The following is a 16099-nucleotide window of genomic DNA, read 5'->3' as shown; positions in this document are numbered from 1 at the left end:
TCAAACCTTCAAAGAAGACCTAATACCAATACTCCTCAAACTATTCAACAAAATAGAAACTGATGGCATTCTACCCTGTTCGGTCTATGAAGCCACAATTACTCTTATACCTAAACCACACAAAGACCTAACAAAGAAAGAAAACTTCAGACCAATTTCCCTTATGAATATCAATGCAAAAATACTCAATAAAATTCTTGCAAACCGAATCAAAGAACACATCAAAAAGATCATCCACCATGATCAAGTAGGCTTCATCCCAGGGATGCAGGGATGGTTCAATATATGGAAATCCATCAAAGTAATTCACTACATAAACAAACTCAAGGACAAAAACCATATGATCATCTCACTAGATGCTGATTCATTTCTTTCTTAAAAATATATTTTGTAGAATGTCTCCAAATATGTTGTTGATTAGATGGTCACTGGATAGTGCCTTGGATTCTCCTGCCTATCGCATATTTAATTTAATTTTGAGGAAGTTCTGCATTAATTATCTCCTCATTATATTGAAATAAACAGTCCTCTCCTGTCTTACTTGAAATTGCACTCCATAGATGTTACCCTGCCATGTCCATTGAAACCTTCTACTACTTCCTCCTGTGAGGTCAAGCAGATTTTTGCCTTTTCCCTGTGAATTAGTCACAGAACTTTCTCAGGAGCCACAGAATTTATGGACTGTCTCTAAATATTAAGGGAATTTACTGTAATGACTTATGGTCTGTAGTCCAACTGACCCAACAATAGGCAGCTGTGACTGTGAAGTCAAAAAATCTCATAGTTGTTCTATCTATGAGCCTAGTTTGTTTCACCCAGTTTTCTGTATGAACTGGGATCCTGAAAAAGTAAATATCAACAGATGTGCTGGCAGTTTGTGCAGGCAGGCAAAGAAGAGTGAGCCTTTCTTCTTCCAATGTCTTTACAGAGGCCTCATCAGAAGGTGTGGCTCAGATTAAAGGTGTGTACCATCACACCTAGATAGGAACCTTGCTTTGTACCTGGCTGACCTTGAACTCAGATCCATTTCCCTCAGTCTCTAGGGATTAATGATATATGTGTTCTACCTTGCCTGGGCCTAAGCTTTTTATGGCTTCTATGCCTCAAGATCTCCATGTTAAGGTCCAGGTCAGAAGCCTGTGTCTTCCAGCCTCAATATCTGGATCACAAGTGTGCCCTCCATTTCTGGATTGTAGTTCATTCCAGATGAAGTCAAGTTGACAACAACCTTACAAACAAAATGTTCTGAGGACTGGCTGTGCTTCCTAGGTCAATATGCTATTACCTGGCCATGCCTTGATTCTGAAACACTTTTAAATATTTCCTAATCCAATAATGCATATTGCTGAACTGATTGTCTTGTGTTTAACTCTAAGATGATACTTATGAAATATTGAGTGACTAGCTTAAAATAAGCTACTAACAAATTAATTTTACTGTATCGTGTGTTTTTATTGCATTTGAGTAGAGTCATTGATGAAGCCAAGAAGGATATCAAGAAGAAATTCTCACTGCCGATATTCACTGATGACATCCCAAGCTGTGACAGTGTATGTGAATACAAATCCAAAACTCGTATTTCAAGTTCATGACTTCCAGAGGGATAGGCAGCTTGTAGGGTAATGGAAGATGGAGACATAGAATAGTGTGGATGGGGAGATAGTAAGAATTTACATATATTGAAAAGCTATATGTGTATAGCATGCACATGTACATGTATAGAAAGGAACATGAAGCTAGAGTGATCCACATGCTAAAGCAACAAAAAAGAAGAAATTTTTATTTATTTTTTATTTTTTGTTTTTTTGAGAGAGGGTTTCTCTGTATAGCCCTGGCTGTCCTGTAACTCACTCTGTAGACCAGGCTGGCCTCAAACTCAGAACTCCGCCTGCCTCTGCCTCCCAAGTGCTGGGATTAAAGGTGTGCACCACCATCACCCGGCAAAATATTTTTTCTTAAATGACTGAAGATTACATCAAGTAGTTGCAACCACGTACATTTCCAAGCCAAGTATTATTATTAGAATTGAAGTATGTTTTCTCGAATTCTTATTGCTTATATATTAATTTATGTGTTATTCAATTATTTTTAAATATTTCTGTCTAATCACAAATGTTATTATATAAGACAACCATAAATAAATCTTAAACAGAGTAAAATATTATCAAGAATTAATTTGCTTTCCAAATCCACATGTTTCATAACTTTGTTTTGCTTTACCTTTGTCCTCTGCTCCTTCAATATGTCTCTGTGCATCCTCAAACCTGCTTTGGAAGGACAACTACATAACCACGGCACTTTATCCTTGTATTTGATTGAATATTATATGTATAGAGATATCTTTTAATGTACTTCCATTTAGAAATCATTTCTATTAACTTACCATTGGTTTGTGTCTATGTGTGTGTGTCTGTGTGTATTTGTGTGAGTATGTGTTTGTGTGTGTGTGTGTGTGTGTGTGTATATGTGTGTGGTCAGACATGTATACAGTGTTTAGGGTAAAACTCATGGCCTAACACACACTACATAGTAGTTTTATCATTGAGTTACACTCATAGCCATTAAATAACTGCCTATTTTCGTATGTTATCTTATTTTTCCATTTTTACTGTTGGGTTTAGTGCAGATCAGAAATTTAACTGTTATGTAGTATGCAGGGCACTGAAGTCCATCCCTACTGTAAAGCAGAATAGAATGTTCCTCAGAGGATCACCCTCTCTCTGACTTTTATAAATGCTAATGGGTAGAAAATGTACCTAGAGTCAATAATCTAATATGTCACTGTTGAAATTGCACCCCACTTACCAAGGTGTGCATAATGATCACCTTACAATTTGGTCTTCATACTTTCTAGGTTATACAAAATGTGACTAAAGGGAAAAGTAATTTCTAACCAGTGGCATAAATTAGGAGAACACTCACTAGCTTGACTGAATAAGATGTGTCCTCAGGACAGAGAAGAACAGAAGAGCAGATCATCCTGTGGGCAGTTGCTCTCTTGCCTCTGCTGCTTGGTTTCAGCTATGGCAAATGCTCAGGATGGTCCATGAGCAATCTCCGTTATGTTTTTCAAGACCATTGTGACTTAGATCTGATTCCTTTGAAGTAAACATTGTTACTGATTTTCACCCACAACTCTAGTGCTTTCATATTTTACCCTGCCATAGTTATTAACAACCTTTTGTGTAGTTCAGAAGATTGCTAATAGATACTTTTTAGCTTTTCTTCCTGTGATGATATGTTTATTTCCCTTTGGACCTTGAAAAGATTCTTTCAGAACATAAAAATTTTCCTCTAAAATTTTCCATCAATTTTTTCTCCATATTCTCTAGTGAGTATTCAGCAATGATCCTTCTTATATTTGTCAATTTTTTGGTGGTTTTCTTTGAGTTTAGGTTTAAAGTTTGGCCTTTTAGATTTGAGAAGTCTTTGAATCATCTATGTATTTTATTACACTTAAGATTTTTTTCTATGGATGAATTAGGAAAGTGTTTTTGCTGTTCTTACTTAAGGATTTCTTTTCCTCCCAATTTTCCCTTTTTTCTCTTATTCTTAGGATTGAACATAGATCTCTCAGACTCTGTTTGTATTTTACAATACATCCATGGTAGGTGATTTTAGAATCATCTTTATTTGATATTTGCATATATGTATAGAAATCCACTGCCAAATCACCTGCATGAATGCCAAGATATCCCCAAACTTCTCCCTAAGTTGCACATGTCTTTTCCTACTCTTGACTTCAAAAACAAATAAATAAAATATTGACTTTTTGAATTAATATTTTATATGGATAACAATTAACTTTACTGTCCTCCTGAGTCAATGCCTATGCGATGGCTGGAGTATGGCATTTTGCTACATGGCTTTAAGTAATCAGTTTTGAAACACATACCTTGTTCGTGATAGCAACATCTCCCTGTTTCACATTTAGTTTCTTAATGTGTAATTTCAATATTTACAGCATTTTTATTTTTATCTGAGGGTATAGTTCCTGTTTTCTAGAATTAATATATTTTTTATATATCTTTGAAACAGTTGTTAAAAATCTATTTTGCCTCAAATATTGATCTTCTCTTCTGAGAATTACTTACATATCCCTGGTTCACCATGAGTCAAGAAATATTTTAACATGTGCAAAAAAATACCAGTTATCTTTCATTTTCATGCCTTCAAAACAGTATTTTTGGAACTATTTTGTTTAAAAAGACTTATATCTTGAAATGTATCTGTTTTATAAACAACATCACCATCAGGAAGAAATGCACATACCTTTGCAATTATTAGTTAGACCTTAATATGTTCAAAATGCTCTGAAAATACCATATTTTACATTGTCAATGAAAATCCTAAATCCTAAGTGAATTATTTCTTTATCTCCTGTGGGTATTTCTATAATAATAGAAAGTTTTACTTTTTAAAAATTTATTATTCTCAATCTCTCTCTCTCTCTCTCTCTCTCTCTCTCTCTCTCCCTCTCCCTCTCCCTCTCCCTCTCCCTCTCCCTCTCACTGTCTCTCTCTTTCTCTCTGTATGTGTGTGTGTATGAGTGAATTCATGCACGTGTGTGTTCATAGTTGCCTTGTTCGAATGTGTCCTTCTAGAATATATGATTTCTGAGACATGAACTACATTTTAATCCAGAAGTGACTAACTCTACATTTTTAGTAATGTCTTCCTTTTTATAGTATAACCACAAGAGCAGAGATGTTCTTACATGTTCTAAGATGTTTTTCTTACTTTTTAGTCTATAGAGAGCAAGATGTAAAATCGGTTATTGTAAGGTGTTCTTGTTCATAAAATTCAAGTAACCTGACATTTTGTGATAGGGCCTTGAATGTATCTTCAGCAGTATACATATATATACACACAATTATTTTCAGGGTAATAGGTTATGCCCAGCTGTTGAAAGACAAATAAAAACTCTGTGAAAGAGATGGCTTATGAAGTGGTTTCATTGGTCTTGGTTCAAGGTAGTTTATGGATAGTGAGGTGTCACTTGTGCTATGTTTCTTATTTAAGGGATTTTTTTCCTAGACACTTACAATGCTTATTGTAGATAGCTGATACTATAGAAACCATCTTCATAAAGATATGTCTATCTACTCACTGTCTTACACTTTGGTAATGTATTAGAATTCCAGTATATCAGTGGTGTCTTCTCAGATTCTAATCATTTGATTTCATGTTGTTTTATTCTTGCTGTCTCTCTAGGTCTCTGCAGCGGATTCTAAATGTGAGACACAATACAGAGCTAATAATACAAGCACCTTGCTTGATGTTGAGAATATTAAGTGATGGAGTAATTCTAAAATATTCATATACAAGCATATTTATTAAAGATAAAAGAACAAACAAAACACACCAGAACATGCACACTTATACCTCCATACACAGAGAATAAAAACAAGAAGGAATGGGAGAAGAGAGGAATCATATACCATAAAGGAAGTGCAAAAAATTTTAATAAAGAGGAAGGAACAAAGGAAGGGAGGGAGGGAGGAGAGAGGGAGGAGGGAGGGAGGGGAAGGGGAGGAGGGAGGGAGGGAAGGAGGAAGGAAAAAAGAAAGAAAGGTCTTGTTGTCTCTAAAATTGGCATACTTTAACCCTGGATATGGAATTGGAACTAGAATATTCCTAGTTCTAATACCTTTACAGATTTCAGTACTGTGTATCTGTACACCATCTAACTATATACAAAGCATGATGTGAAGAGAATACTCACTCATTTTTGTTTGTTTTCTTTTTCTGTAATTGCAGCTGCCAATTATCCTGATTTTTCTAGAACTCTGTACATTCTGTGCATGAAAGGAAGGGTGTAAATGATGGAAGTCTAGATGGGGAGGAAGCAAAGGGTTGTGCTCTATTTAAACCACTCTCCCTGCCTGTCCACCACCATAATGAAAGAAAATCAGGATGCTGAGCTCCTGTACCCATGGCTACCCAGTCTTCCTTTATCATACACAACCTGTTATAGTTATGTTTGAATACCAATCACATATTGTAATAAATAGACTGACAGTCTTCCAGAGTTATCTCAAGGGAAGAAAACAAGATGTTTATTCTCTATTAGAGTTGTCATTAAAGAGGGTACATTATAAGTAATGATTAGACACTAACTCATTTTGTAATCATGAACTTAAAAGTTATTTTATATCATTCTTCTCTGTACTTTTCATAGCCTTTATATGTAACAACAACAAGCACCGAGACTGTGAATGATACTATCAACAAGTTACTACCAATGATAAGAATGCCTGTAATTTTTTTTAAGTTTGATTTAAAACTGAATTTTATTTTTGAGATACACATATGTACCAATGTGTAAACATATAAATAATACAGGTGTAACTTAATCATGGTAAATTTACAAATCATATTTTACAATCTTCTCCTTTTGGAACTGAAGGCATATAAGAATTAATAATAGGATTCAGAAGCATTTTCCTTGAATTTCTTGTCTAGACTTCCATATAAAGGAAACACATAGCCCAATGGTATTAAGCTATACTTTTTCTATCACTAGACAATAAAGATACACTGTAATAAAGTGAGGTTAATTGGTCATGTGCACACACCTGATTTAAAGTATGCCAATTTTAGAGGCAAAACCTTTCTTTGTTTCTTTTTTCCTTCTTCCCTCCTCCCTCCCTCCCTTCCTTTGTTCCTTCCTTCCTTCCTCTTTACTAAAATTTTTTACACTTCCTTTATGGTATATGATTCCTCTCTTCTCCCATTCCTTCTTGTTTTCATTCTCTGTGTATGGAGGTATAAGTGTGAATGTTCTGGTGTGTGTTTTGTTTGTTCTGTTACCTTTAATAAATATGTTTGTATATTTCTAGCTATATTCTTTCTCTCTACATATCTATATATTTGGTCTTTCTGTTTATAAATGTGTACCTATGTAATTCTCTCCCTCTCTTTCTCTCTCTCACTTTGTGTGTGTTTCTGTTTCTCTGTATTGTGTATGTCCCTCTATCACTTTCTATTTTTATGGTGACTCTCTGAATGTCAGTCTGTTTCTCTGTCTCTGTCACTCTTCCTTTCCCTTTCTGTATCACTCATTAGTCTCCTTGTATGTTTGGGTGGGTGGAGGTTTGAGTGTCTGCTTGAATGGACTTTTGTCCTGTAGTGTAATACTTAAGAACTCTATGGGGCAATTTCTTGGTTGTAATCATGAATCAACAAGAAAGTACAATTAACAATAACTCAAAGTAGAGCATATCATCATTTCAGTCACTTCTGGAGGTTGCTAACTATTTCAACAGAGTGTTTTATCTATATGATTGTTTCAAGTGGATCCATAACTCTGCATGCAATAATTATGTTGAGGAACTTCTTTCCAGTATTTGACTTATTTTCCAGGTTAGATGCAACTTCATTCTCTCCACAGACTGGCTATCTCTGAATGAAAGTCAATATTTGTGTGCACTCCTATGCACACTTAAAGACTCTCTGTTTTCATTTTGTTTTGTTTTGTTTTGTCTGTTTTTCTTACTGTTTCCAAGGTAACCATATCTTTCAAATGTTCTTTATCAAGTCATCATGATCACTGTGAGTATATGACTCTGTGGGTGTGTTCATGTCAAATCAACGTTCACTATTTCACTGACAGACTGGAGAGACCTATGGGAGTCATTTTGTAATAATATTGGTCGTGGTTAATGTTGATGGCTGAGTGCCTTTTCTTATTCTACTGTGGATCAGTAGACTAAGGTTCCCTCAGAAAGGAAAGGAAAGTACTTCGGGGTTTTCTCCTGAAATCAGTCCTGATGCCTTGAACCTGTAGTCAGAAGACATGCCATTAATATTAAATTCCTAATAATTTCCCTGCTAGAGAGGTGGAAATTTTAAGTAAAGAAAATCACTAGATTCTTCAAGACCCTACTGTCAGATTATTTGTGATGGTAGGTTCTTTTTGGCTCTCAGAACAGTGAAGATTACCAACTGTGGTTCTGTCTGGGCCATGAGGAAGCTCCAAGAGCACTCCAAGGTAAGTAACAGGGAAATCTAAGGAAGGACTAAATGAGTTCAGTGGTCTATCCCTGAAATCTCAATATTTTCATTCTTTATTTAGTCTTAAATAGAAATACAAATGAAAACAAAATAACTAAACAGTATCTCATTTAATAAATTCATAATTAATAACTTTATTATAGTCTTTAGGAATAAATAATGTCTCATTATGAAAGAATGCTGTCTAACAAATATAATAATAACAGAAACTTCTGTGCTTTCCACTTGAGAAACCTAATTTTCCTGAAAAGAGAAACAAAACAAAACTCTAGATAACTTGTTTTCTGAAGGAAATAAGTGAGAAATATCATTTGGTTATCATTACAGAAAATCCTACTAGCAAAAGAAATTTTCCATTGATCCCCAACACTCATGTGATAGTTCAAAGGTATCCATAATTCCAGTTTCAGGGGATCAGATTTCCTTGGCTGACCTCAGGTATCAGTCCCAATATGGTACCAAGATATACATCAGAGCAAAACAGTTACAAACAGAAACAAGTAAAACTAAAAGGAAAACACATTCAAAGAACCATTCAGTGTCTTTAAGGACTGTGGTCACAAGCCTTTTTTCTTTTGTGTGTGTGTGTGAAGATTTCTCATAAGCAGTAATAAGTTTGGCAACTTTAAAGAATATTCTCTTTGTTTTGGCACATTTGACTCAGGATTAAAAGCTGGAAAGATGAAGGCGACAGCAGTAGGTTGGATCAAACATCCCCCAAAACTCTACAATGTGGCTGAGGACTTGGAGTGTACATTGTTTTTGTTTGTTTTTGATTTTTTGTTTTAGTAATCACTCCAATTATCCATGAAATATATGATTATAGGAGGGAGGTCCCTCAGTTGGGGACACCAGTCAAGGATTCCAAAAAACCCTGTCCTCATACTGGAAATGGAAATGGACTCTTTATAAATATGGCCATCATCATGAGAGAAAAGAAGGACAGAGACATGCTTGACAGGGCCAATAGAATTATTTATGGAGTGCTAGCCTCCAAACCATATGAAAAGAAAACATATGTAGTGGGAAATATTTAAATTGATTAAAATAAAGCTAGACAAATAAAGTAAGCTTCTTATGATGCAAAAAATTTTATTGCTAATAATATTAAAACAGGCATCTCTTAATACTGTCAAAGTCTGCCACAGCAAAAGTCTGCCATACAAACTGCTCCAATGGCTATAAATAAAGTAATAAATTTAAATGTTACTCCTTGATTTTAGAGTTCTCAGCTTACTCATCTTTACTTTATCCTAATATCCCTGTAAGTCTCCTAATGCTTAGGCTATGCAGTCTACATCGTCCAGAAGAAGAATGAGACATAAAATAGTGCAGTGCATGCAAAATCCCATTGGAAGGGTTGCTCATTCTCTTTATGATGAGTTTCAATTCATATTCTTATTCTCTTCTTATAGGCTATGAGTATCTACACGACATTATAATGACTAACCTTCAAAATACATTCAGTAGAACAAACTCAAGAACTTTCACAGCTTTTCCAGCTTTACCTGGGCTGTTTGTGAAAGACCTAAATTCGGATGCACAGGGGCAATTCATTTTAAAGCCCCGAGACTCAGCTAGGAGCCAGCAACAAAGTGAGTCCTCCACCTTCCCTCAACAACAGTCTCAGTTCCTATCTTAATGTGGCATAAAATATCAATGCATGTTGTCATTTTCTTGCTTGAGGGAGGAGCATTGTAGAAAACAAAACCAAAACAAAATAATATACACCAGGTCCAGCTGAGATCTCTATATACTGATATCAAGACTAAGCTCGATTGTAGAGAGAACATTCCATTTGTTCCAGAGAGATAGTCAACATAAGCTACTGTGCCAAGACACTATATGCACACAAGTGTGTGTGCACACACCTTTTTACCCATTAGAATATAATTTCACATAGTTTCAGGATTAAAGCAGAAAAGGACCTAAGAACTACATTTAAACTATTGTATTGCAAGAGACATGGAAAAGTTCTGTGTATAAAATTGAAGATAATCTGCTTTAGACTAAAGTAGAAGTAATCTTAGTCTCCTAGCTCAGACTCTACTATTATTGCTATTCGCACACAAAGCATATTTTTGTGTGTCTTCTACATCTGCAACTGGATTTCAAATAGACATAATACTTAAGTTCTGGGGCTTTTGAAATTTTTTTAAGAATTTTTTTCAAATATAGCATAATTCCTTTATTTTCCCTATTACTCTTGTGTACACTCCTTGTCTCTTTAACTTTTTGTTTTTCTAAAAAATATCATTGTATATATACATATATGTACTTGAATACATGGGGATACAAACACATATATATATATACAAAACTCATACATCTTTTTCAGTCTGTATCATATTACTTGTGATTAGTTTTTCAGGCCTTACTATTTTGTTTGAGACAAATAGCCAGTATGTTCTACACTGAAACTTTAATTTATATTTTGTTATATGACTCATTTGTTTACATTTAATACTTTTGTTTTAAGTAGCATATATAAGATTTCATTCGGGTCCAATTTTGGAAAAGATGTCTTAGAAAAAAAAATAAACTTTGATCTCAGCTTTGAACTTACACTACTAGAACCAGGTCCAGAATTTGACAAACTAGTCATGTACACATTCTCATAAAGGGGACATACTGCTAATGAGAGAAATTTAACAATGGTTCTTCTAAAAGCTCTATAAGAAACTAAGAATGGCAAGAGCTTCACTTTGACATTTGAAAACAATAGAAAACTGATTGATGTGAACAAAAGTGAGAGTGGCTATGAAAATGGATTTGACAGGTGAAGCAACTACCTGTCCGTAGTTTAGGCAATCTGTTCAATTAGACATCAAATATCTTATGATGCAGTGCATCTTAGACAGCATCATCTTGTGAGAATTCCCACTGGATCATGTCTTAGAGAACACTAGGTCATGTCTTAGATCTCTAGGATTAATAACAATGTAGAGTATAGGGAAGAAGAATACATAGACACTACAGGATGCCTAACCCATTACAACAGGGACATTATGCAATTGAAATTTGATTTTTTCAAAAAAGCCGTATAAATTACACTATTCCAGGTAATGATCTTTTCTCTTCCTTAAATGTAAAGGAAAGACCTTGTAAAAAACATAGACCATTCTTTACATCCTGTTTACACAAGGGCTCTGGGCCCCACCACGAGGAAGTGTTCAGTGGCCCGACTCTAAATAGAGGAAAACTATTTGGCCAAGAGTTGACTCAATCTGTCAAAATGGGAAGTGGCCCATGGAAATTCTGGTAGGTCTCACATGATTCATTCCTGCCTTTGCTTAGGGTAATCTGATAAAAAAAATAAGTGTTGCCTGATCTTTCAGGGTTAACATTATGGTGGGATGTGTACAAGAAAAGACTGAGGCACAAAATAGGTTCGAGGTCCTCCTTGTCAATGCCTACCCTTGCACTGCACCTGTGCACACCATTGGTGTGTTTCTCACGAGCAAATACTGCTCTGTGCTGCATGACAAGTGACAGGTATTTCCCTTTCTTCCTCTCAGGACATTCTGTCTCTAATAAAAGAGAAAGGCCCAACAACAGAGGGGGTATTTATGACACCTCCGAATGGAAGAGCATGGATATCATTGAAAAAACAACTTGATTCTGGGCTAGAGGTGGACCTAAAAAAGTACTCTGTGCATGAAGTGGTTTGGATTTTCAAGGTAGGGAAAGTCCTGGCATCATCCACCCTCAGGATTTCTCTGAATCTACATGAATAGTTTTCTTCATCATGAGTTCCCTTGAGTGATAGTAGATATGTAAGAGAGAAATTTGGTAAGCTCAAAGGTTCCTCTGCTATTCACAACATAAGGAATAGGGACTCAAACAAAAATCCAGTCAGAATGAACAGTAATGTAACTAAGTCTCTTTCATTTGAATTTGTCATGTGGCCATGTGGAGGGTAACTTCATAAATGCATACAAGGGTCACCTTCTGTGCATAACTAGTCAGATGCAGTTGTCTACCAGTGTTGTTCATTCTCTGTCACGTTCTCCTTTTTTTTATGAGAGGCAAATTTCTCTTCCTCAGTGTAGAGTATGTGACTCCTTCATGTATCTATTTGCTACACATACCTAGTAGAATCTCATGATCTGCTTGTCTCTATCTCACAAAATATTGGTACCCAAATTCAGGTCCTCATGGCTATGAAACACTGATTTTTTTTACACAAACCCTGACTTTTTTTCTTAAGATTTATTTTATTTATATGAGTACACTGTAGCTTTCTTCAGACATACCAGAAGACAACATCAAATCCCATTACAGATGGTTGTGAGCCACCATGTGGTTGTTGGGGATTGAACTCAGGACCTCTGGAAGAGCAGTGAGTGCTCTTAACCACTGTGCCACCTCTCCAACCGAAACAAGTATTCTTAATCATTCTGCAATACCTTCATCACTATAAAATGATATTTTTTTATTTTATTATTAAAATTAAAATCAATTACATCATTTCACTCCTCCCTTTCCTTTGCTCTAGGTTTGTTTCCCCTCAATTTCCCACTTCTGCTTAAATACATCATCTTTTTAAAGTTACTGTTATTATTATATAGATAAAAAATAGTCTATAAATATGTTCAAACAACCTGGTAAATCAATTGTCCTTGGTATTATATGGACTATTTCTGAGCTAATACTCTGTAATTGGCATACAAATTAGGGGGTTCCCTTGGAGAAATGCTAATTTTTCTCACTTTGTACTATTTATGTGCATATAGTTCTTCATCTAGAACTTTGTCTTCACAAGATTTATTCATTCCTATTTAGTGTTACTAATGTGAATTATGTTTTGTTCTGAATTGTTTTGACAAGTATATTATTGATGGGCTATCAAAAGTTAAGCCACCCCCCACCTTTCTAGAATGATGACTCTCTAAGCTGACTTCCTAAATCTCTGACGTACAGTTTTTCTCACTCTTTTAACCAATGTTTGGAGCCCCAGGTTCATGAGTTAGTATGTAGTACGTATGCAGTGGGGCTTGGAGGCACAGGGTCTTTTCTTCACTGTACTTTGAATTTCTGTGGTTTTCTTTAATAGTCTCCACCCATTGCCAAGAGAACCTTCTTTATAGATATTGTAAAGGACACAATATCTATAAATATTACTTTAAATATTTAGAACAGAGTTGAGATTCAGGCCTGTTTAGTGAAACAGTGATAGGATCATCTCTAAGAGCCATGACCTTATGTGATCCCATGCTTCCAGTAATAGGCATGATTTTCTATACCTCAGAAATTAGATAATAATTTAATAAGGTTGTCTTTGATGTACTTACAATAATTGAATATTTCTGGCATTTAAAAATACTATTTGATCTGAGGTATTGTTCTCTTTGGTATGCTAGTTTGCTCAGTTGTCCACTAGAGGCACATTGATGTAAGAAGAGATTTCTTTGCAATCTAAGAACATCTGAAAATCTGCTCTTAGGTTTCCAGCTCTGATGGACAAAACTTACTGGGCCTGTATACCAGTCAATACTCAACCCTGGGGCAAGTTTGGGAGCTGTGAAGAAATCGGAACTACACTAAATTTTAGAGTTGACTATATTTTGAGTAACCTCCATAATTTATTTTTTCTGCAAAATATTTTTCTCTGTTTGTATAAGGAATTTCTTGGATCTATTAAAGGAAGTCTGATGACTTATAAATTATATGACCGGTGGCTTGCTATATCCCAAATGGTCGATGACAAAGAAAAACTAGCAGCAGTGCAGAGGTAATGGCTGGCGAATTGTGTGAACAATATCAACAAAATGGAAGTAATATTTGCTTACATTCATTAGAGATTTTATATACCAGAAATATTCACTAAACATCCAGACTGACAGAAAAAGGTTTTAATTGTTCACAAACATGGAAGATTTTCAAACAGAGGTATGACTTGGGGAGTCACAGTAGACCATGGTTATGATCTCAGCCTTGTAATCTAGTTAATTTTTTCATTTTCCTTCCGAATCTGGGGAAACATTTCAAGCAATATTTTGAGAATACATTCTTACTTTCATTTTATTCATGGAGATCCACACATAAGGTACAAATACTCTGTCCCCTTCCTTCATATTTATCAATTGAGTAAACTTGTTTTAAAATAGCTGTCCCTTTGTTCAGTCATTTAGAAATACTCCCGGAACCCAATGCTGCTCTTCTGGGACAACTTTTTAAGATCTTGCACAAAATTGTGAGCAATTCTTCTGTTAACAAAATGCCACCTCACATCTTATCTGCTAGGATAGCGCCATATATCTTATGCCTTCCTAGCTACCACAATGATGTGCTGGCAAATGATATTTTCAAAAAGGTAATTAGACATGAACTTTAAGCCTAGTTTGATAAGCCTTTACAATGAGACAAGAATACCAAATTATCCTGAGAGTCTGGGTTATTTTGTTGCTGCTGCTGCTGATTTTGTTTTTGGTTTTGTTTCATTTTGTAAAGTAAGTATACATTTGAATGGTGTTCTTCTGGAGAGGAAGAATCATTGGTGCATTTTAAGTAAGGAAAATATAAATGAGTATTGGGGCTCAATGACCCAGTCTTTGCTCAGTTGAAATTTAGAATATCTTTAGACTAACCCACTGGGGAAAAAATGCTGTGAAATGGTAAAAAAAATCCTGGGTACTGAGTTCAGCAATCAAGAGTGAATTCTGTTGTAATCAGTGTAGAATGTGTGAAATTCTATTTGTTTCATGGTGGTTTCCTCAACAAAATAAAGGCAATATAATTTGGATTGTTTTTATCAGACACAGTTATTATGACCCCTGATTAATGTGATTAAATATACCCCTGGTCCCCTGATGCTGGTTATGAATGGTTTAAAGAAATTATAGAGTACACTTTTCTATGGGAGCTGCCTTTCAAATACTATAATAAAATACCAAAACTTCTACAGTATTGGGATCAAATGGTTATTTTGACTCTCAGTATTTGAGTTTCTGATTCATTGTTAATTGACCAACTGCCCTTGGACCTGTAAGGAATATATTGTAGGACAGTCTAACTGAGAAAATGTATTCCTCATATTGCATAGGATCAAATACTAGAAGGAAAAAATAGGGTTCCAAAGAACCCTCCATTGTTGATCCATAACTATCCAGTTTCCTCCAAATAGGCATTATTTCAAATTCCTCCCAACATATTAAACCTGAGGATCAAGCTTTACCATACCTTATCTGCAATGAACCATCAAAGACATGTGAATGATACTGCTCACATGGGTTTGCCTGCCTCTTGCCTTTTAGTCAGCCCATGGGACCTTTCAGGAGGATGGTGCCCACATTCAGAGTCAACTTCCCTCCTTGGTGGTGCCTTTTTATAAGCATCCTTACAAATATGCACAGCCATGAATGTGTCAAAGGCAACCAAAGTTACTCAAGTGGACAGTATGTGTCACAAACTGTCCATCACAAGGTGAAAAGTGGAAATCATCCTCTTAGATAGTATTGAAATGTGAGGATCACAGTTGAAAATCTTATCTCACAATCGTCTCTTAAATTTCTAACAAAACTCCTGCTCCTATATTTTATAACCACTAATGTTTTCTCAGAATTTTGAATAACACATTTTTAGCCTCAAAGACTTGTAAGTAAAATGTGATTTGCAACCATGCAAAATGACAAAGACCCTCTGTGTTTGCCTTGTTTTTCCACAGTTTTCTTTGGTAACATTCATGATTGAAAACTCTCCAAAAATTTTTGTTAAATATTTCGTTTTAATTTGGTACGAAACATCACTGTCTCATCCACAAGAAGCAAAGGCCTCATGTTCTCAGAATACTCCATCTAACACCGAGAACATAAAGGAAACAGAACATGGACTCAGCAGCTGCCCCAGTGGGAGGACATGCACCCCTGGCCATTATGCTCTACCTATAGGCACAGCTGATCCTCTTCTCTGTAAGGGCATTACAGGTGTGTATAGATGTTCTACTACCATTACTTACAAGTTAGGATCATTTAACAAATGATAGCAATAAAGAATTTACTAATCAATGTGAAAGAAAATTTCACTTGTGTGTTATAGATAATTTCCTATTATAAGAAATTGCCTCCAAATTTTGATACCTGAG

At 35.4% G+C, this 16099-nt stretch overlaps 1 protein-coding gene across 1 annotated transcript in view; it reads left to right on the top strand.

The window, feature by feature from the left end:
* The window catches only part of LOC116094909 (rho GTPase-activating protein 20-like), a 22702-nt gene extending 6609 nt beyond the window's left edge, over nt 1-16093 (top strand). The window contains 11 exon segments of the mRNA XM_031376293.1: nt 1469-1550; nt 6182-6259; nt 7930-7993; nt 9432-9611; nt 10696-10795; nt 11056-11237; nt 11240-11277; nt 11535-11696; nt 13641-13750; nt 14143-14332; nt 15683-16093. Coding sequence (XP_031232153.1) covers nt 1469-1550; nt 6182-6259; nt 7930-7993; nt 9432-9611; nt 10696-10795; nt 11056-11237; nt 11240-11277; nt 11535-11696; nt 13641-13750; nt 14143-14332; nt 15683-15997 — 1501 coding nt within the window. The 3' untranslated portion in view covers nt 15998-16093.
* The last annotated feature ends 6 nt before the right edge of the window (nt 16094-16099 follow it).

Source organism: Mastomys coucha, unplaced genomic scaffold (assembly GCF_008632895.1).
Source record: "Mastomys coucha isolate ucsf_1 unplaced genomic scaffold, UCSF_Mcou_1 pScaffold17, whole genome shotgun sequence".
Taxonomy (NCBI): domain Eukaryota; kingdom Metazoa; phylum Chordata; class Mammalia; order Rodentia; family Muridae; genus Mastomys; species Mastomys coucha.
The sequence above is the reverse complement of the archived record's forward strand: the minus strand, read 5'-3'. Positions and strand labels throughout refer to the sequence as shown.